Raw genomic sequence first — 21,411 nt, 5'->3', positions numbered from 1 at the left:
CTAAACTCCATCAGACCGCAGCAGATATATTCCTTTCTTCCTATTTAGATGGTGTAGCTCCAGCATATACCAATGTAACCGTACCACTCGGTAACAATGCACAACAGCATGTTCAAGTCCAGGTCACGACCCCTCCACGTCACCAATTTCCCGTGCATGTTGTCACTTCCCCCGCCACAGGTCCGCCTGCCACTGTTCCCCCTGTTCCTGGTCCGCATAATCCGTTTGGCACAACTTCAACACAGAGTCCAACTCCGTTGCATGTACCTCTTCTACCTGCTATGACATCAACAGCTACACCACAGTCAGGTTATGCTCATGCTCCCGCTTCGGGAGGTGCCGAAGGAGGCCACCACCGAACCCCGCCACAAGTACAGCGACTGACAATGAGGGAATTAGCTACACAGCGTACCCCGAAAGCGACCCCTTCTGAAAAGCTTAAACAATATATTACAGATTGTAGATATGATCCCGTACCAGGCAAGACTGGGACTATGATGTTAGCCTCGTTACGTTTACGACGTGTTGCAGATTATTTGATTACACTACCAGGGATGCCCGAACAATTAGACAGGATATATCATTTTATTCAAACTGGAGAAGGCCCTGAATGTATTCGTGAAGCCATGGCATATCAGAAAGTCGAGACACAAGGGTTAATATTACGATTCTTGATTAATGGTTTGATAAGAGAACGAGATCGACCAGGTTTTGTTCAAGAAGAGATGGATGTATTGACTAGGTGGAGTCAGAATATTGCAGATTGTAAGCATGACAAAGAGAAATGTATAGATGCCATGTCTAGAAAAATACGTAAAGAAATAGTAGCCATACATACCCGACAGAATGCCGAAAGGACAGCCGAGTCAGATAAGAATGAATCCTCAGAAGAAGAAGAATTAGAAAGTCCGGAAGTGCAGCAAGATACGATAGCGTATGTAGGTAGAGCGAAACCTCCTAAACAGTACCCTTTAGGTAATCCTTTTGACAGACCCATTCGTCTAGAAAACAAGAAACGTTTCCTTTCCCCCATTCCAGAACTATGTTCTCTTGAACAAGTATTCCAACAGACCGATAATATACTGAAAGAAAGATTAGGTTACTACGAACTCCATACAATGCATGAACAGAAACTGGCACGGTCCGCAGTACAGTGGGCTGGTGATAGCCACGAATACAATGATGACGCAGTAGCGCAAACATTTTTAAGTCTTTCCCCAGACGAACAACGATTAGTTGGCACGTATATGATCTAACATCTCATTACACAATATGAAAATCAGCATTCTGATCCAGGTCCCTTATATGATTTATTAGACGACTTACTTCTGAAAAGATGGAGAGGCCTAGGTACTGATTTGATTAATACGATTCTAGAACAACGTCACAAATTCAGAACTTTCTTAACTCCACATTTTGTTCCAGTCCCACCCCCAGTAAGACAGCCATATCACCTAGACAGACAGAATCCCTTAAGAGAAGTACATCCAATTCAGAAGCCAGATAACACGTTTCAACGCGTATTTGTATACACTCCTTTGACTAAAATGGAATTATTGGAAATGAAGAAACTAGTACCTAGTCACGATAAAGACCCTGCAGGGTTCCACCGTGAATTAAAAGACATGTTACTGATAAGAGATTACACGTATTCAGATATCCTTAAAATGTTGAAAGTATTGTTGCCAGCAGGGATTTACGAGAAACTAAAAGAGAAAGAATGGGAGGTGGGAGATAAAAAGATTGTATGGGCTGAATTAGAAGACGAGGAAAAGACACGTACCCCAGGTTTAGGTCTTGGGGACAAAACTAAAGCATTACCAGGATTATTGGTACAAGTCTTGCCCAGATTACTAACAGTTAAGAAAGAGGATTGGGATGCAATTTCAGCCTGTAAGCAGAAACAAGACGAGGAAACTAGTGATTTTTATTCGAGATTCGAGAAATGTTTTACTATTAATAGTGGCCTGAAAACAAGTAGCAAGTCATATCCACATCTATTTGTGACCAAATTAGTCGAGAATTCATTACCCCAGGTTAAGAACCGTGTATTGAAAGTCGAGAGCACATGGCAAGCAAATACGCCTTCTCAAATGTTACAAATGTTACAGTACCACCAGAACAGAATTAGGGAGGAACATGATCACGAACAGAGACGTATGAAAGACACGAAAATGAAAGTGCTAGTTGCTCAGTCAGTTCCAGCTGATGGTCAGAAAAGGGGTACGACACAGTCCAATAATCCGGCAGTTCCTGTTAAGGGGACATGCAACTATTGTAAACAGCCAGGTCACTATGTAATCGAGTGTGCAGTTCTGAAACACAATATAGCTACAGGTAAAACGAAAGAAAGACCACGTCCGCCTAGACAGGATCAGGTCCAGCAACTTACTCCGCAAAATGCACAGCCTATGCCTATTCCACAACAGACGGTTGCGGTACCACAGCCCCAGCCCATTGCAGCAGCACAGCATGTCACACAGCAGATGTATCAGTATGCACAGTCAGAGTATCCAGATTACCAACAGTATTCATGAAACAGCCTAGAGAGGGAAGTAGGTTTGCCTCTCATCGAGATTCCTGTAGATCAAGAGGGTCCTTATGTACATAGTCAGGTATTAGGAAAAGACAGAAATTTTTTGATTGACACAGGGGCAAGCAGAACTACAATTAGTCATGACGAGGTTCCAGGGGCACCCCTCTCAGGCTCACAGAATGTTTCCCTTGGATTTTCAGGAAAACCGATTGTTAATGAAGTATCGAAACCAGTTCCCCTTGCAGTTGGTCCATTGTCCCGTACTACAGATTTATTGCTTACGAAATCATGTCCAGAAAACCTGCTTGGTATTAAAACGCTGAAAGCTCTAGGAGCTGTAATTTGTTGTTCTCCGGAAGGAGTGAGATTGTTTTTACGTGACTTTAAGGGTCACTATGTGTTGAGAGATTTTGATCCCCGATTACAGAATGTACCACAGCATTTATGGGCACAAGGTCCGACTGATGTAGGTTGTATGCATATTACACCATATCGTGCTACCCTTAGAGAAGGTGTTGTTCTGCCCAGAATCCGACAATACAAATTGCCACCTGAGGCTGTAGCAGCCTTATTGAAAATCATTGACGAGCTTATTGCTCAGGGAGTAGTTGTAGAAACTGACTCCAATATTTGTAATTCTCCAATCATTCCGATTCTTAAACGTACTGATCCAAATGCACCTCCCGTTTACCGACTAGTGATTGACCTTAGGGAGCTTAACAAATGTATCATCCCTCAGTATCCTGTGGTCCCAGATATTTCATCCCTATTGACTGCCATTGATTCTGAAGCGGTGTTCTTTACTGTAATCGATCTCAAGAATGCCTTCTTTAGTGTTCCTATTGATCCGGAAAGCCAGTACCTTTTCGGATTCAGTTTAAATGGCCGAAGCTTTAAATTTGCACGTGCACCTCAAGGGTTCACGGAAAGTCCGAGTATCTATAGCCAAGCATTGAAAAGACAACTTGACAGTATCCACTTGCCTGCTAACACTGCCCTACTTCAGTACGTCGATGATCTATTGATCACCGCCCGAAGTGAACAAGAATGTGAACATGCATCTCTGACAGTCCTATATTTTCTAGCCGACAAGGGACACAAAGTGTCTCCTTCGAAGCTGCAATTCTGTGTTCAGCAAGTTGTTTACCTTGGTCACTTGCTGTCCAAGAGGGGGAGACAGCTAACACCTGACCGCATCCAGTTAATTGTACACATGCCACAGCCCAAGACACAAAAGGAGGTACGGGCCTTCATAGGCCTCACTTCTTACTGTAGACAATGGATTCCTCAGTACGCATATCTAGCCAAGCCCCTTATACAGTTGACAACCCAGGAGGCAGCGCCATCGACTGTCCTCCCTTGGACTCCGGAACATACACAAGCTTTTGACGATTTGAAGAAAGCCCTATGTCAAGCACCTGTTTTAGCGACATCATGTTACAGCAAGCCTTTTACACTTTTTGTCACAGAACGCGAAGGTACTGCATTATCAGTTCTCACCCAAGATCAAGCAGGTTCACACAAACCATGTGCTTATTTTTCCAGTACATTAGATCCAGTAGCCCAGGCCCTGCCTGCGTGCTTGAAATCAGTAGCAGCAACAGCTCTAGCAATCAGACAAAGTGATTCTATAGTATTAGGACACCAATTGACAGTACAGGTTCCACATTCCGTGGAAGTTCTCTTAAACCGAACACAGACTCAACACTTGACTATAGCACGACTGACAGGTTATGAATTGACGTTATTCCAGCCACACATAGAAATCCGACGCTGCAATACACTGAATCCTGCTACACTTTTACCGTTAAGTACAACAGACCCTATGTCACATGACTGTGTAGAAGTCATTACCACTATGACAAAACCCAGACAAGACTTGACAGACATCGCATTACCCGATCCAGACCTGACACTTTATGTGGATGGTTCATGTATGAGAACAAGTACAGGAGAGCTAGTGGCCGCATATGCAGTGACCACTGAAACTAAAGTCTTAGAAACACATCGTATTGACACCCTGTCAGCTCAAGCAGCAGAACTCATCGCTCTGACTCAAGTCTGTATTCGAGCCAAGGACAAGAAAGTTAACATATACACAGATTCCCGTTATGCATTCGGAGTTGTACACGACTTCGGAGTCCTTTGGCAAGAGAGAGGTTTCTTAACTTCCCACGGTGCCAAAATACAGCATGGTCCCCTCATTCAAGCTCTGTTAGAAGCAATACATTTGCCTACTGCCATAGCCATCATGAAGTGTAAGGCACACACGAAAGTCACAGATACCATTTCCCAGGGTAACGACCTGGCAGATCGAACAGCCAAGCATACAGCTCAGACTCATACTCATACGATTGATATGACAAAGACAGTAGTTCCGACACCTTGCATGACAGTTAAGGATCCCACACTAGATGTAATTGACATACAGACACATGCTACTCCAGACGAAATCAAGAAATGGACAGAACTAGGAGGGATCCAGACTGAACAGGGATGGATGACGAAGGGAAAGACCACATGGTTTCTCCCCGACTCTATGGTTCAAGTTATTATCAACACTGCACACAGTCCAGCACATTTGGGAGAGAAAGCCATGTTAGACAGTTTACAGAACCAAACATTTACGAGCAGCAGCAAAACAGAAAGTGCGTACCTGCATGATCTGTTGTCAGTTCAATCCAGGAAAAGGTATTCCCGTGGAACGAGGTGGATTTCATCTTCCCGACCATCCTTTTGAAGTCCTCCAGATGGATTATATTCAGATGGACAGATGCCGAGGATTCAAGTATGTCCTCGTAGTTGTATGTGCCCTATCCCGATGGACAGAAGCATATCCCGTCCCAGATTACACTGCCCCGACCACTGCTAAGCAGTTGGTTCGTGAATTCTTCCCACGGTACGGTTTGCCCCGTGTCGTATATTCAGATAATGGTCAGCCATTCTCGTCTGAACTCATGAAGCAGGTTTCACTTCTGTTAGGTTATCAATGGAAGTTCCACTGTGTTCGACATCCCGAAGCAGCTGGATTAGTAGAGAGACACAATCAGACTCTGAAAACCCGTCTTGCCAAAGTGTGTAAAGAGAAAGGAGTGGATTGGATAGTAGCTTTACCAGTTGCCCTCTTTTATATGCGAATGGTAGCTCATTCTAGGACAGGGCTATCCCCGTATGAGTTGGTCTTTGGTAGGCCTCCTAATATGTGGGGGACGCCTATGCCACGTAAAATAACCGATGTTGACAGTACTATGCTGACAGATTACCTTGCTTCCTTGATGTCTGCACTACTATCATGTCGTTCACAGGTCGCGGCAGCTTTTCCAGACAACACCGAGGTGAAGCCGCATGAGCTGGTCCCAGGAGATGTCGTCGTAGTCCGCAATTTTGATCGGTCAAGCCCTCTGGAGCCCCGCTGGAAAGAGCCGAAGATCGTTTTGTTGACTACAAGGACTGCAGTCAAGATCGAGGGAAGAAAAGGCTGGCTCCACTCGAGCCACGTCAAAAAATTTTATGGACTTCCGCCAAAGACTGATTCCCAGGACTATCGCATTCCAGACACTGATACTAAACTCCCCCTGGTAGAGAATACTCCTCAGCAGGAGTACCGATTGAAATTGAGGTCTAGTAAGTCAGACAGTTTAATTGTTTAAGTCCCCTCCTGGGTGAAGCGGTTAGACAGTTTCTTGACATGTATAAGATAGACCCCAATAGAGAGAGAGATAGACAGGAGATCAACAAACAATGTTATTGTAAAAATCTCCGAAGCCGTTGTATCTGCACGTTACTTATTATGTTTTTTCTGAGTCTTACGTTAATCTGTGTCAGTTGGATGTTATATATGTACTTTCCCATTACACATTCTTTTTCTAATGTCACTGCAGAGCACACGTTTAGTGAACTACCCCCACATGAATTGTCTTATCGCCTTGCACTGCGCAACAATACATTCATCCGTATGTTACACCATTCTCACCAGATCAACAATGCTACCAATTGTTGGATATGTGGCCGACTCCCTCCCTATCAGGACTACAAGGGAGCTCTGCCCCTCTTTCCTTACCCGTTTACACATAATGGTTCCTGTGGTGCATGGTTTAGTTTAATATCCTCTTTAGACACTGAATCCCGTGTTTCCCAAGGCAAATGGATATGGGGAAACCTGAACACAGTCATGAACAAAGCATGTTTCCCAGACGAAGAAGGTCTTCCACAAATGACAGGGACCGATCTAGAAAATGAAGTGTATGGATTAGGTAACTTTACACTTAACCTCATGATTCTAAATGTTCAGTCAGAAACTAGTCTAGACTTGCCATCTATATCAGTTTTACCAGCAAAAGGTGTATTATGCGTCAGAAAGAGTGGTTCAGTACATCTAGGCCATAGTGACTGTACTACTGTGGTCGAATTCAGTGATGAAGGCAAGCCTACATTCAAAGCTTCCCGACATTCTTATTTAATTTGTGGCCAGACGGCCTATGTACGATTACCTCTAGATTGGGATGGTACTTGTTTCATTGCATTCCTACTGCCACCAGTTTTTCTAGCCCCATCTGATTATCACAGGAATTCCCGCCTCACTCACGTTAGGCAAAGGAGAGGTCTACCAATCGTTGATCAGACTGAAACTACATGGGAACAATATACAGATTTCAATAAAGGATTCTTTCCATATCTAGGCACTGTCTCAAATAGTAAACTGATACGCAAATTAACCAGAATCCTCGAAGCAGTAGTGAATGAGACTACTTCCGCTTTGGGCAACTTAACAGAGGAGCAGTCTGCTATGAGACTTGTTGTTCTTCAGAACCGCCTTGTCCTTGACATCATCCTGGCCGATAGGGGCGGAGCTTGTAGAGTCATCGGATCCAGTTGTTGCGTGTTTATTCCTAATAACGCGCCATCAGTCTATAAGGCCATCACCAGACTTCACGAAATTGCCCATCAGATACATCAGAACCCAGGCTCCTGGACTTGGTCCAGTTGGCTCTGGAGTGTAATAACAGCCTGGGGATGTCAGCTACTGTCATTCCTAGGGATTATATTGGCCATAGTATTCAGTTGTTGTCTGTGTCTTCAATGTGGGCCAGCGATTTGCGGCTTGTGCGCCACAGCTTGTATTCCCCGCCCAAGTTCACGTTCCCATTCCCGAATAAAGAAAGAAGAACAGATGATGTTATACGAACAAATAGATGGACTCATGAAGATTGATATATCTTGAAGGGAACGTAGGGGACAAGGAGGGAATGAGGTAATTGAAATTTTTATGGTCAAGTATGTCCCCTAACGTGTACCCCAACGTCTCCATGTACGTGCTTAAAGTACATGTAATTTCCCTCCATGACTGAATATGAAGACGCAAATACATTTGCGTCCAGCGTTAACATGTCCTCTTTCAGATCCACCATGAATGGATCGATAATTCAGTTCCTAACCATGCCATGCCAACGTCTTTACATGGTACACTTTTACGTTTTTCCTGGCTCTGCCGAGCTAGGCCCTGATTTCTGCCTCCGAGCCCTTTCTGCTTTCTTTTTCCTGAAAGCTGCAGCATGGACACGTATCCCTGAACTCTGCCTTACTTCCTGCCAAGCGAAGTGGTGCCTGGCTCAACCATGCCTGCCTGCCAAGACAGTATTTTGCCTTCAAGTTATCTGTTCAGCCTCCTCGAAAATACATTCCTGTCTAGTGATTTAGGTAAACATATCCCTGGCTGCAGAGCAAAGAGCAAGTCTTCCTGTCTCCATGCAAGTAATTTACAGTTCCCGTTGCCATAGTAGGCCCATGGCCCCGCACGTAGACACGTAGACACATATGCACGCACTAGCATTTAGTATAGTATAGCCCCTGCCCGAGAGACCTTTTACTCCAGATAATACATCCTCCAAACATAAGATACCAGATATGTTATAGGTCCAGGTCGTTCTGACATCCCAGACTTCTGTCTCCTCTACTAGTGTTAAAGTTCTCCCCAGTTACACGTCTATGTCACGTCATGCTAGCTGCGCGCGCATCCGCACTTCTGCTGACTCTGCAGATTACCTCTGTGCATACACCCACTTATGACACTTTCTGTGACGTCTACCTTACGTCCACATTATACGCCTCCGTGTACGCCTATTACACGCCTTCTTTCACGCCCCCTGCTACGCACATGTGTTCTTATCTTCTCCTTTTCACTTGTTACGCCTCCTATATGCAATGCTAATGTACCGTTTTACTATATATATTGTGCACTGTTAATATAACGTTGACTTGTCCTGACATTGTCTTGTCATTTTCCTGAAACCCTATTGACTTGTCCCGTGGCTCGAGCCATCGAATTAAAGCCCGTATGACTCAGATACCACGGACTCTGCCTCTCATTTGATTGAGCTATTCTTTTACTTATTAGAAATTATATGGAAAAACTTGTACGGTAAATTATATTTACCACAGTGGAGTGGATGTGTGATTAAAAATACCGTGCTAGTGGGCCTCAACAATTTATTCTGCTCCTAGTTTGGTATATTAAAATGGGGTAACACAGTTATTTAACCTTTAATTGGGCTAAATCAGTGTTTTACGGTCGACATGTTTCAAGCTCCCCAAGCTTTTCATCAGGACCATACAGGGTCCAGCCCTGTATATACCACTCCTATATTTAAATAAATAGGATAGATTCAATGTTATTTCTATGCGCTGTTAATTTAAAACATGCGTTTAATACATACGATTTGTATCTTAATGATGTATCTGTAAAAGAGAATGACACGTGGTTAGTGGCAAAACATCCCCTCCTTAAGAGCAAGGGGATCACACATGCGACTCACATTTTCTAGGGCATAGGTGTCCCTTGAGCACCATATTGGTGAGTGCAGGCTTTCAGATCCAGTGCAAAAAAGAACGGTGTGAAAAAACGTGAATTTGTGAATTCACACATGTGAACAACACAGGACTTACTATGACTATAGACAGGACACACAACACATATATATATATACAGTTTCATCATGGCGACGGCATATTTACATGTATTGGTGCTAAATTGCACTTCATGGTCTCAGGCGAGGGCGGGATCACCTCGTGGAAGCATTGCTGTTGGGTTTTTAAAATAATGATTAAAGTCGCGTTCTGTCAGGAAACGTGTTTTCAGCGAAGAGTATAGAGCCCTTCTTACGATCGATACATAAGTTGTATCTGTTTGCGCTTAGCATGTCTGTACTTACTTCCTTATCGGTGAAACTGCTCGGTATTACCTGCTTGTTCCTCACCCGGCCGCATATTGACTGCGGTCGGGCGAGCGGTGTACTTGAAGTCACCGCGCTTCCGGGTTTGAAAGTTCCTGGAAACTAGACCGTTCGATGTAATGCGGCCATATTGGGAAAATGTTAGTGCGGCGGGACGGGTGTGGCAATTAAGGGCTCCGCGATGCCGTTTCTCAATGCGATTTTTTGACAGAGATATTTTTCGAAGGTGTACCAATGTTACACTTCCTTTGTGGTTTATTTAGAAGAAAATTTTTTAAAAAAATATAAATCGTTTTTCTGCCTGAAATAAAGTTGGATCAGATGAAGGTATGCTTGCTGGTGCGTTTAGTTCTTTTAGATACACCTAGGTATTATGCACTCATATTTTTCAGTGTTCTGGAGGCTGGCATGTTATCTGATCCTATTATATTTCTTAAAATAGTTGATCAGATTTTCACTTTTTGAACTGGTCTTGCTTTGTAATGACTTCCCTCGTATTAATCCTGGTAGGGTTTGTTTAGTTTGGATTGAAAAAGCCTTCTAATTCTGAGTGGTTTTGTTTCGTGTGGTGGGTCCCATTAGTCTCTGAAAGCACCCCAGGGAATGTCATCATTCAGCCCGAGGGTGTCTGTATGTAATCTAAACACCCATCTTTGCTCACGTTCATGTAGAACTTGTTCCAGGTTGTCTTACAATTTCTAACACTACCCATGTCAAATCATTGGGTGTGTGATTCTGCTCGATGAAATGGTTCGTCATCCTGGTGGTGGCTCTCTTACATCGAATATTGCTTCAATGTTCCACTATTCGGGTACTGACCTTCCTAGTGGTCATACCTACATAGTGTAAATTGCAGGTGCATGTTATTAAGTATACCACTCCACAGGTCTTACAATTGGAAAAACCTCTTAGTTCCCATTTTGTGTTGTTGTTGAAAGTTACAGTTTTTGTTACTGATGTTAAATGACAGACACTGCAATTGTTACATGGAAAATGTCCACTTGGTAGTGGTTGTGTTCTTACTGTTGGGTTTATGATTACTGGGCGAGTGTGAACCAAAATTGTTTTTACGTTTTTTTCCCCGGCGGTGGCTGAACATAGGGGTCGGTATTGTAAGACCGCCACTGTTTACCACTGGCCAATGTATCTTGATTATCTTTGTTACTGTATCCGATACTTGATTAAATGTTGTGATACAGATTGGTCTTGTGTTTTCTGATTCTGATTTCTCTTTTGGTTCCAACAGGGCATCTCTGTTGTTTTTTCCAGCCCGTTTTTTGGCTTCTTTTATTAGTTTGTTGGGGTATTTCCTGCATCTTAGCTTTTTTCTCAAATCTTCTGCCTGGATCATATAGTCTTCCTTGCTGCTACAATTCCTTCGCAGTCGCAGGAATTGACCAAATGGGAGGTTTTGTCTGAGGTGGCGAGGATGAAAACTGTCAAATGTTAATAGACAGTTGCGAGCTGTTACCTTGAAATGGGTTGTTGTGATTAGGTGTCCCGAGTTTGCATATATGTTCAGATCTAGGAACACTAGGCTAGTCCTGCTCATGGAACTTGTCAATTTCAGAAAACGATCTTGCATATTTAGCCATGTCAAGAAGGAATTTGCTTCATTTTCCGTACCTTGCCAGATTAAAAAAACGTCATCTATGTAGCATTTCCATGTCAGTATTTGATGTCTGTAGGGATTCGTATCATTGAGAATCTTGTTTTTTTCCAGTTGATGAACATACAGGCCCGCTATGCTTGGCGCAAAAGTGCTGTCCATGCTAGTCCCGTGCTGTTGTTTGTATAGCGTGGCCTCAAAACGAAAAAAATTCTCAGTGAGTGCTAGTTGGCAGCACTCCATCACCACATGTCGTGGGGTATGGTATTTCCACTCGCTCTCAAACAATACCTCCTCCAGTATTTGCAAAGTTTCTCTATGTGGCAGACTCGTATATAGACTCTCCACATCCAGACTGATAAGAATGCTGGATGTGGGGTCAAAACTTAGATCTTTCAAAAGGCAGAGTACGTCTTTGGTGTCCTTTAAGTAGGTGTCAGTGTTTTGTTCCAACGGTCTTAGGAAGGCATCAGCGAATTTCGACAGTGGTTCTAAAATTGAACCAATCCCGAGACTATAGGTCTTCCTGGTGGGTTTTCAAGTCTCTTATGGATTTTGGGGATTGTATAAAAGTAAGGTGTTATTGGTTTCTTATTGTTCAGAAAGTCTGTTTCTTTTTTGCTGAGCCAGTCATTGGCCAGGCATTCCTCAGTAAGATAAGCAATTGAAACTCTCAATCATTCCGTGGGGTCCTCTTTGAGGATGGTGTAGTTTCTGGTGTCTCCCAACAGGCGAAGGCATTCCCTTCTGTAGTCTGCAGTGTTCTGTAGTACTATTGCTCCGCCTTTGTCAGCCGGTTTGATCGTGATTTTATAATTTTTAGATAGTTCATGTATCGCTGTTAGTTCTGCATTGCTGGTGTTGTGGAAGACTTTGACTGTTCGTGGATCCAGCTCTTGTACCTCTTTCATTACTGCTTTTTCAAAGGCTAATATTTCCACTGGTAGGCTGTGGGCTGGTGGAACAAAATTCGACCTCTTTTGTAATCCTGTGTCACTCTTTGTTCTTTCCTCTGGTTTCTTGTCTTTAAAGAATACCTGGAGCTTAATTTTCTAAGGAATTCTTTTAGTTCACAGCAAAGTTTGAATTTGTCTGTGATTGGAGTTGGTACTAAACCTAAACCTTTGTTCAGTACTTGTCTCTGTATATCTGTTAGAGTTATGGAGGACAGATTGACTACTAGACTGGGTTGCTGCTCGTTGTCGGTTCTGGTGGTCCCTTGCTCCGTGTGTGGCGTCCTGTTGTCGCCACTGGTTCTGCCCATTGTACACTCTGGTTGGGTTTGTTTTTTACTCGTTGGGTTGGACGGCCTCTCCCTAAAAAAAGGTTTTCCTTGATTTCCTTGATTTCCTTGGTTATTACCCCAGTTCTGGTAATTTGGTTGATGGTACATAGGTGGGCCGTAGAAGAAAGGTGGTGGTGGAGGACCATAAGTATTGGGGTCTTGATACATAGGCCACATGGGTGCTGGATTCCCTCTTGGGTTCCTCATGTTACCTCTTCCTCGTCTAGGTCTTCTGTTGGGGGTGGTGTTATAGTTGCCTGTCCCTCCTGAGCTATCAGACCCTGTATCTGAGTCTTCACTGTCAGTGTTGTAGCCTGGGTTTCTACTGCTGGTTTTGTAGTCGTCCCTGACATATGGATATACTTTTTCATGTGAGAATGCCTTCTTATCCTTTGATAGTTTGATATATTTTGAGTCCTTGAGACTTATCTCGAAATCGGTAATGGTTTTATTAAGCTCATCCAATCTTTTTTTGAGTTCTATAGGATTTTGGAAGGATTTTAGACGTATCTCCATGGATTGAATCTCCTCTTCTAGGGAATCCACTAGCCTCGTCGCTGTTTTGATGATTAAAACCAACCAGTCTCTGGTACAATGCCACGAGATTTGTGACCAATCTAGCTTGAACTGTTTATCATGTTGAAATATGAATGGTTTGTTTCTGACTATAAGACCTCTTGGTGTTGCGTTGGCTTGTAGGTATTCTTCCATCATAATTCCATGTATCAATGTTTTGATCTGAGTCCTTTTTAGCTCTGTCAGTTCATCCCAACACTGACTTGCATCGCTGTTTTCTCTGTTAGGTGCCCCTGCATGTGGTAGCATTGTTATTGTTTCTTATTGTGTTTCTTATATAGCGCCAGAATCGACCCCCGAAGGGGTATCTCCGCGCTTGCCTTGGGAACCCGTCCTGGTTTTTCCCTGTGAGATAGCCCCTACAGGGCATCCCCAAGGTGAAAGCCAGGCATCCCGCCGCGGGGGGGCGTTGTGGAGATTAAGCAAGCTTAATGCCCAGAGTTGCAGAGTGTGAACCCATGATTAGGTCAGGCACCGAAGCGAGAATTATCGAGTCTGTGGACATTTGAGCTCAACACCCTGCCGCGTCGGGAATCGAACCCTGGTCCCGGATCTGACCTCTGCTTCAGGGTCTGCCTGCTCTAACCAGTGAGCCACACTTCTCCAGCATTGAGGAAATAACCCTGTCTACTTCGTCTTCTGAGAAAGACAAACCTGTATTTTGTGCCATGGTGACTCAGTGTTGTTTTGTGCGTGTTATATCCTGTGTAGTCACTAGGTCAACTGGGATCCGCTGATCCGGTGACCTTTTGGATTTTTATTAGGAAAAAACTCCCGCAGCCTGTGGCTGCCAAATACAATAGTCAAAAAACAGGGGGAGAAGGAGGATAAACAAAGCTAGGTCGGCCTCCAGTTACATATATCAAAAGATCAGGAACCCATAGTAATGGGTCCAGAGACCAAGTTTGTATGTATGGTTACTGCATGAATTATGTCAGTGTTTACCAAAAAGAGAAAGAAAAATTTCTTTCTAGAGTCCCCTCACTCACCGGGGTTTCCCCACGGTGACATGCTTCATCATTGGAGCCATCCCAGTTCTCTATGAAAAGGGGCGTGCTGCGACTAGCGAACTACGCAGGAGCACTATATTTGTGAAAGGCTATGTATGGTGTAAAGTGTTGTGATGGTGGAGTGGATGTGTGATTAAAAATACCGTGCTAGTGGGCCTCAACAATTTATTCTGCTCCTAGTTTGTTATATTAAAATGGGGTAAAACAGTTATTTAACCTTTAATTTGGCTAAATCAGTGTTTTACGGTCGACATGTTTCAAGCTCCCCAAGCTTTTCATCAGGACCATACAGGGTCCAGCCCTGTATATACCACTCCTATATTTAAATAAATAGGATAGATTCAATGTTATTTCTATGCGCTGTTAATTTAAAACATGCGTTTAATACATACGATTTGTATCCTAATGATGTATCTGTAAAAGAGAATGACACCTGGTTAGTGGCAAAACATCCCCTCCTTAAGAGCAAGGGGATCACACATGCGACTCACATTTTCTAGGGCATAGGTGTCCCTTGTGCACCATATTGGTGAGTGCAGGCTTTCAGATCCAGTGCAAAAAAGAACGGTGTGGAAAAACGTGATTTTGTGAACTCACACATGTAAACAACACAGGACTTAATATGACTATAGATAGGACACACAACACATATATATACAGTTTCATCATGGCGACGGCATATTTACATGTATTGGTGCTAAATTGCACTTCATGGTCTCAGGCGAGGGCGGGATCACCTCGTGGAAGCATTGCTGTTGGGTTTTTAAAATAATGATTAAAGTCGCGTTTCGTCAGGAAACGTGTTTTCAGCGAAGAGTATAGAGCCCTTCTTACGATCGATACATAAGTTGTATCTGTTTGCGCTTAGCATGTCTGTACTTACTTCCTTATCGGTGAAACCGCTCGGTATTACCTGCTCGTTCCTCACCCGGCCGCATATTGACTGCGGTCGGGCGAGCGGTGTACTTGAAGTCACCACGCTTCCGGGTTTGAAAGTTCCTGGAAACTAGACTGTTCGATGTAATGCGGCCATATTGGGAGAATGTTAGTGTGGCGGGACGGGTGTGGCAATTAAGGGCTCCGCGATGCCGTTTCTCAATGCAATTTTTTGACAGAGATATTTTTCGAAGATGTACCAATGTTACACTTCCTTTGTGGTTTATTTAGAAGAAAAATTAAAAAAATATATAAATCGTTTTTCTGCCTGAAATAAAGTTGGATCAGATGAAGGTATGCTTGCTGGTGCGTTTAGTTCTTTTAGATACACCTAGGTATTATGCACTCATTTTTTTCAGTGTTCTGGAGGCTGGCATGTTATCTGATCCTATTATATTTCTTAAAATAGTTGATCAGATTTTCACTTTTTGAACTGGTCTTGCTTTGTAATGACTTCCCTCGTATTAATCCGGGTAGAGTTTGTTTAGTTTGGATTGAAAAAAAGCCTTCTAATTCTGAGTGGTTTTGTTTCGTGTGGTGGGTCCCATTAGTCTCTGAAAGCACCCCAGGGAATGTCATCATTCAGCCCGAGGGTGTCTGTATGTAATCTAAACACCCATCTTTGCTCACGTTCATGTAGAACTTGTTCCAGGTTGTCTTACAATTTCTAACACTACCCATGTCAAATCATTGGGTGTGTGATTCTGCTCGATGAAATGGTTTGTCATCCTGGTGGTGGCACTCTTACAACGAATATTGCTTCGATGTTCCACTATTCGGGTACTGATCTTCCTAGTGGTCATACCTACATAGTGTAAATTGCAGGTGCATGTTATTAAGTATACCACTCCACAGGTGTTACAATTGGAAAAACCTCTTAGTTCCCATTTTGTGTTGTTGTTGAAGGTTACAGTTTTTGTTACTGATGTTAAATGACAGAAACTGCAATTGTTACATGGAAAATGTCCACTTGGTAGTGGTTGTGTTCTTACTGTTGGGTTTGTGAGTACTGGGCGAGTGTGAACCAAAAAATCTTTTAAGTTTTTTCCCCGGCGGTGGCTGAACATAGGGGTCGGTATTTTAAGACCGCCACTGTTTACCAATGTTTCTTGATTATCTTTGTTACTGTATCCGATACTTGATTAAATGTTGTGATACAGATTGGACTTGTGTTTTCTGATTCTGATTTCTCTTTTGGTTCCAACAGGGCATCTCTGTTGTTATTTCCAGCCCGTTTTTTGGCTTCTTTTATTAGTTTGTTGGGGTATTTCCTGCATCTTAGCTTTTTTCTCAAATCTTCTGCCTGGATCATATAGTCTTCCTTGCTGCTACAATTCCTTCGCAGTCGCAGGAATTGACCAAATGGGAGGTTTTGTCTGAGGTGGCCAGGATGAAAACTGTCAAAAGTTAATAGACAGTTGCGAGCTGTTTCCTTGAAATGGGTTGTTGTGATTAGGTGTCCTGAGTTTGCATATATGTTCAGATCTAGGAGCACTAGATATTTTGTCCATTCTATATTTTGAATTCGATATTACTGCTATTCTATCCGATATTTTTGTAGTCTATATTCTGTCAATTCGATATTGTGTCCATTCTCTTTTTTAATTCGATATTAATGCAAATTGATATTAAAAACTCGATATTTTGAGTGTATACCTTGAATAGTCTTCTTTAAAGCGAAAAGACCGTCTTCTACTTCTAGTTCTTTTAATTGTGGTGACAGAGGCCACTTGTGAATTGGTGGATCAAAGAAGCCTTTTGGGGAAGTATGGTGTAACAAGGTGGTGGGAAATAGGGGACCTCATGCATGGAAGGCTCTATGTAGTACGCACAGAGATTTTAATTCAATTCTTTAGGGAACAGGTAGCCAATCGAGCTCTCTCGTACCATGTCTGGCTGATTCATACCTGCAGCAGCTTTTTGCACAACTTGTAGTTTTCGAATAACTGCCTTGGGAGCACCCAGTTAGAGCGAGTTGCCGTAGTCCAGGTTGGAAGGAGTCAGAGCCTGGATTACAAGCCTCCTCCAGGGCTGAGGAAGTAAAGGCAGGATCTTGCGTAGCATACGGAGGATTCCCAAAATAATGGCAGAAAGTTTAGTAGCCTGGGTCTCCAGGTACAAATTATTTTCCAGTCACATTCTCAAACTTTCTATAGCAGGTTTGGGGGTAGGAGGGGGACCAAGACAGAGATGACCCCTGCAGAACTCCACAGGTGCCTGGAAAAATTGCAAAGGAACAGGCCTTATCAAAAACCTGGAAGGAGCTAAGCCAATACAGGGTTTTCCCTACAACACTGGCCGTACGAATCCTCTCTACAAGTGTATGGCGATCAACAGTGTCAAAGCCTGTGCTAAGATCAAGAATTATAATAGCAATTATAGACCCTTGATCAAATCTCCTTTTCATGTCCTCCACCACTCCTGAAAAGAGCTGTGCTTCAGCCGCAAGTCGGTTTGTGTGTGGTGCAGAAGGAAGTTCACCTCAAGGAATTCTAAAAGATGCCCTTTAACATACTTTTGTACCACCTTACTTATGCCTGGAGACAGGGAAATTGGCTGAGAATTCCCTGGGCATGTCAGATCAAGATTAGGCTTTCTAGGATGGCTTTTACCATGGTGTATTTCCATGGTTGAGGCATGAACCCCTTCTCCGGGGAAAGGTTGACCATCTCAAGCACTGTGGGAAATACTGTATTTGCTCCAAGAACTAGGATTGCTGGTGGGGCAGAGTCAAGTGGGGGACCAGATTTAATTTTCCTAAAAATAAAAGCAAAAGTATTGAGAGAAGGGTGGGGGAATTCCGACAGGAAGGGTGTGGTAGACTCCTCAGTGATGCTAGGGGATTTAGGGAGGGTGTGGTAAGAAATTCCCTCTAGCATTTGAAAGGAGAGGTAGATATAATTAATTTTAGATTTGAAGTAGGTGGCCAAAGCATTACATCAGTCATTGGAGGATTCAGAGGGTGGCCTGCTGGAATTAGGTTCCAGCAGAGTTTCTGTAATTTTAAATATCTTCCTCGGGGAGTTCGCATCTTCATTAATTCTTGCTTCATAGAGGGAGGCCTAGGCTGATCTAATTTCTAGGTGATAGATTCTAACTGTATCCTGATATTCTTTTTCGGTATTCTGCATAATCCTTCCTCCATTCCATTTCTGCAATCTTACAGTGTTTTTTAAGAATTCTAATATGGGGAGTATTAGAGGACAAACTTATTAATATTTTTCTGAATGATTTTCTTCTTGGGGATGATTATATCCAGGGAGGGTTTACAATTCTGAGATTTTAGTATTAGCTGCTTGTGGATTGGAGCCCAATGAGGGTGTGGTCTTACTAAGGGTATGTGTCCAGTAGGAGCAATTTTAATTGTGACCTTCCTCTTATGTTTCTTATGGAAGATTGAGAAAAGGATTAAGGCATTTAAGACAATACATGGATTTCTCAGAAGAGCCATTCCATTAATATACAAGTCTATTCCAAGCTAGATTATCGTATTTGAATTTAACATAAAAAGTTTTATGCTAGAGCAGCTTTACCTTTGTCCAAGCAGACCTCAAACTCTCTTTGTTGAAGTATGTTTATAATTTTTCAATATAGTACACGCTTTGTCAATAGGAATGCTTGTTTAAGAGATCCGTCATTGTCATTCTTGAACAGATTATCCTTTAGCAATAGTTTCTGTGGGTGATAGATCATAGCTCAGGGATGCCTATTTATTCACCTGAGTCCCAAATATGCCTGAACCAGGCCAGTGACTTACCATAAGCAAGACACTATGGCCCACATGCATCATTGTGACATTTTGCACTTCCTAATTTGCGAAAAATAAGGAATCGCAAATTAAGAAGTGCAAAATGCTATGCATCATTATTTTCGGTATTCATTTGTGATTCGGTAAAAATCGCAATTTTTACCGAATCCCAAATGAATACCGAATTCTTAAGTTAATTTTCGCAATTCCCATTGATTCCTATGGGCCAAAAGGCCCATAGGAGTCAATGGGAATTGCGAAGTGGCACTTTGAAAATTTCATGGGTGCAGGGGGGGTCCAAAGGACCCCCCCATGCACCCCTGAAATGTATTTTACGCATCATGTTTCACACACACATGTCCTAAGGACATGTGTGTGTGAAACATGAATGTTGAAAAAAAAACATTTTAAGCATTTAAAACACTTTTTCCAAATTTACCGAGTGGTTCAACCACTCGGTAAATTTGGCACCCTAATTGCGAATTTACAGTTTTAAATTTAATGATACATTGCTTTTAAGAAATCGCACATCTGCGACTTCTTAAAAGCACCCGCAATTTTAGAACTCGCAAACATGTTACGAATTCTAAAATTGCTTCATGCATCCCAAAAAGCACTTTTGCATTCGCAAACGGCCGATTTTAAGGAATCGCACCGTTTGCGACTACAAAAATGCTTGATGCATGTGGGCCTTCATGCAGGCATTGTCTGTAATGGCTCATCTCTGGGTCCACCAGACTAGTATCCAATGCAAGGGTGGTCTAAGTTTGGCCAACGCAGAAATAGCAGTTGTACCTAAATGTACCAATAATTTATTGGTGTGTGTGCAGGATGGAAAAGAAAGACTGTGTTTTAAAAAACAGAAGCGCACAACACCGTTAATATGTAAGGCAATGGATTACCTCTTTTTGCTAAGAAATGTATTACATAAATGTGGACAAGCTGCAGATCCAATTTTTGTCACTGAATGTCTTGAAATGTTAGATAAGTCTCCTATGCAAGAATTCTGCAGAGACCAAATGACCAGGAAAAATATTTGAGAAAATGTAGGCTCTTTCCTTGGCTTACTACTTCCTGAGGAACAGCCGCCTCTTGAAGATGCACAGCCTTACTAGGATTGCTTTTGAACCATCTTATGGTTTACTGATGGGATGGACCTACTGTGCTACCAGCATACCTTGGCGACATTTATTATAATTTGAAAGGAAACTGTTGTCAGACTCATACCTCTAGTTTAATGTGTTATGTTAATAGTACACTGTCAGCTATTTCTGCACAAACACTAATGTTTCATGTCAATTAAAATTCAGCTGAAAGGTAGCCACAATCAGTATATTTTGTAATGTTTAGAGAGTTATGTAGACTAGAACTATCGAAATTTCAATATCATTTCAATTTGATACTCTTCCGTGTACAACCGCACTTCAATTCTCCAAAAAGTATTTTGCCAAATCGAATGTCAGATTTAGAAAACTAATGCTACCTTTTGTTATTTTTTTATTTACCTTTCAGTGGTTTGCCATCACACTGAATGATATTGGAGAGTATGAAGGTATCCAGACACAAATTGCAAATGCCTTTGAAGTAAAGAAACATATCGAGGTATTTCCATTAATATATATGTTACCCAATAAATGTAATATTTGGCATGTGAACCTTAACTTCCAAATGAGCCCCCGCCTCTAAAAAATATTTTTTTAAATAAATAAGTGATCTTTCTAAGACCCATTGTATCTAGGTAAATCAAAACATAGAAATTGTATCGTAATGGTAAGAGCATACTTTCGTGTTACAAGAGTATTGGATAAAAAAAAGTAATGCCAGTAATAGTAAAATGACAAAGTGCAGGTATCCTACTTATTTGGTACACTGATGATACATTACTCTATCTGGAATTTATAGTAGAACAGGACACAGTTAGCATATTAGTGAGTTTTAAGAAGTGCAGTGTGTTACCTATTCGATTACCTTACAAATTCTTTTTCATTTCAATTGAGAACTCAAAATTAAGTGACTGCTTCATACTAAACACTAAACATCCATAGGAGAGTAACTGGACATAGTCTACAAACGAAGTTGAAAATTACATAGAAGATATTTAGACTCCTGGCTTAGATTGTCTACCTTTCTAGTAACATACATGTGTTTTTCAGGTAATATACTGTTTTGTAGCATTTTTTAAACATTTATCTGCTCCTCACAAGGCCTCAAAACTCTCTCTGGTTAATCGTGTAAGTGGCTACTCTGCTTTTTTGTGCATAAACAGAAGAGCTTGAGTATTATGTGACCTAATTATAATATATTTTTGTGTTGCATGTGAGGCTGTTCTGATGGCACCTCAGCATCTTAAGTCTGAGGTGAGGTGCAGTAAGAGTATGAGGGATATAGTGACTATATACATTTTAAAGTGTAGGCATTTGAAAACATGATTGGAGGAATAGCCATCTCTTTATTGATTCCTTGAACTCTAGGTGGCTGCTAA

General features: G+C 42.2%; 1 protein-coding gene across 1 annotated transcript in view; it reads left to right on the top strand.

The window, feature by feature from the left end:
- LOC147724400 (regulator of microtubule dynamics protein 1-like) overlaps positions 1-21,411 on the top strand; it is a 394,761-nt gene that overhangs the window by 134,259 nt on the left and 239,091 nt on the right. The window contains exon 3 of the mRNA XM_086918037.1: positions 20,442-20,531. Coding sequence (XP_086774163.1) covers positions 20,442-20,531 — 90 coding nt within the window. The remainder of the gene's footprint in view (positions 1-20,441; positions 20,532-21,411) is intronic.

Source organism: Lissotriton vulgaris, chromosome 4_1, assembly GCF_964263255.1.
Source record: "Lissotriton vulgaris chromosome 4_1, aLisVul1.2, whole genome shotgun sequence".
In the NCBI taxonomy this organism is placed as follows: domain Eukaryota; kingdom Metazoa; phylum Chordata; class Amphibia; order Caudata; family Salamandridae; genus Lissotriton; species Lissotriton vulgaris.
Note: the sequence above shows the minus strand (reverse complement) of the source record. Positions and strands in the feature narration are given on the sequence as shown.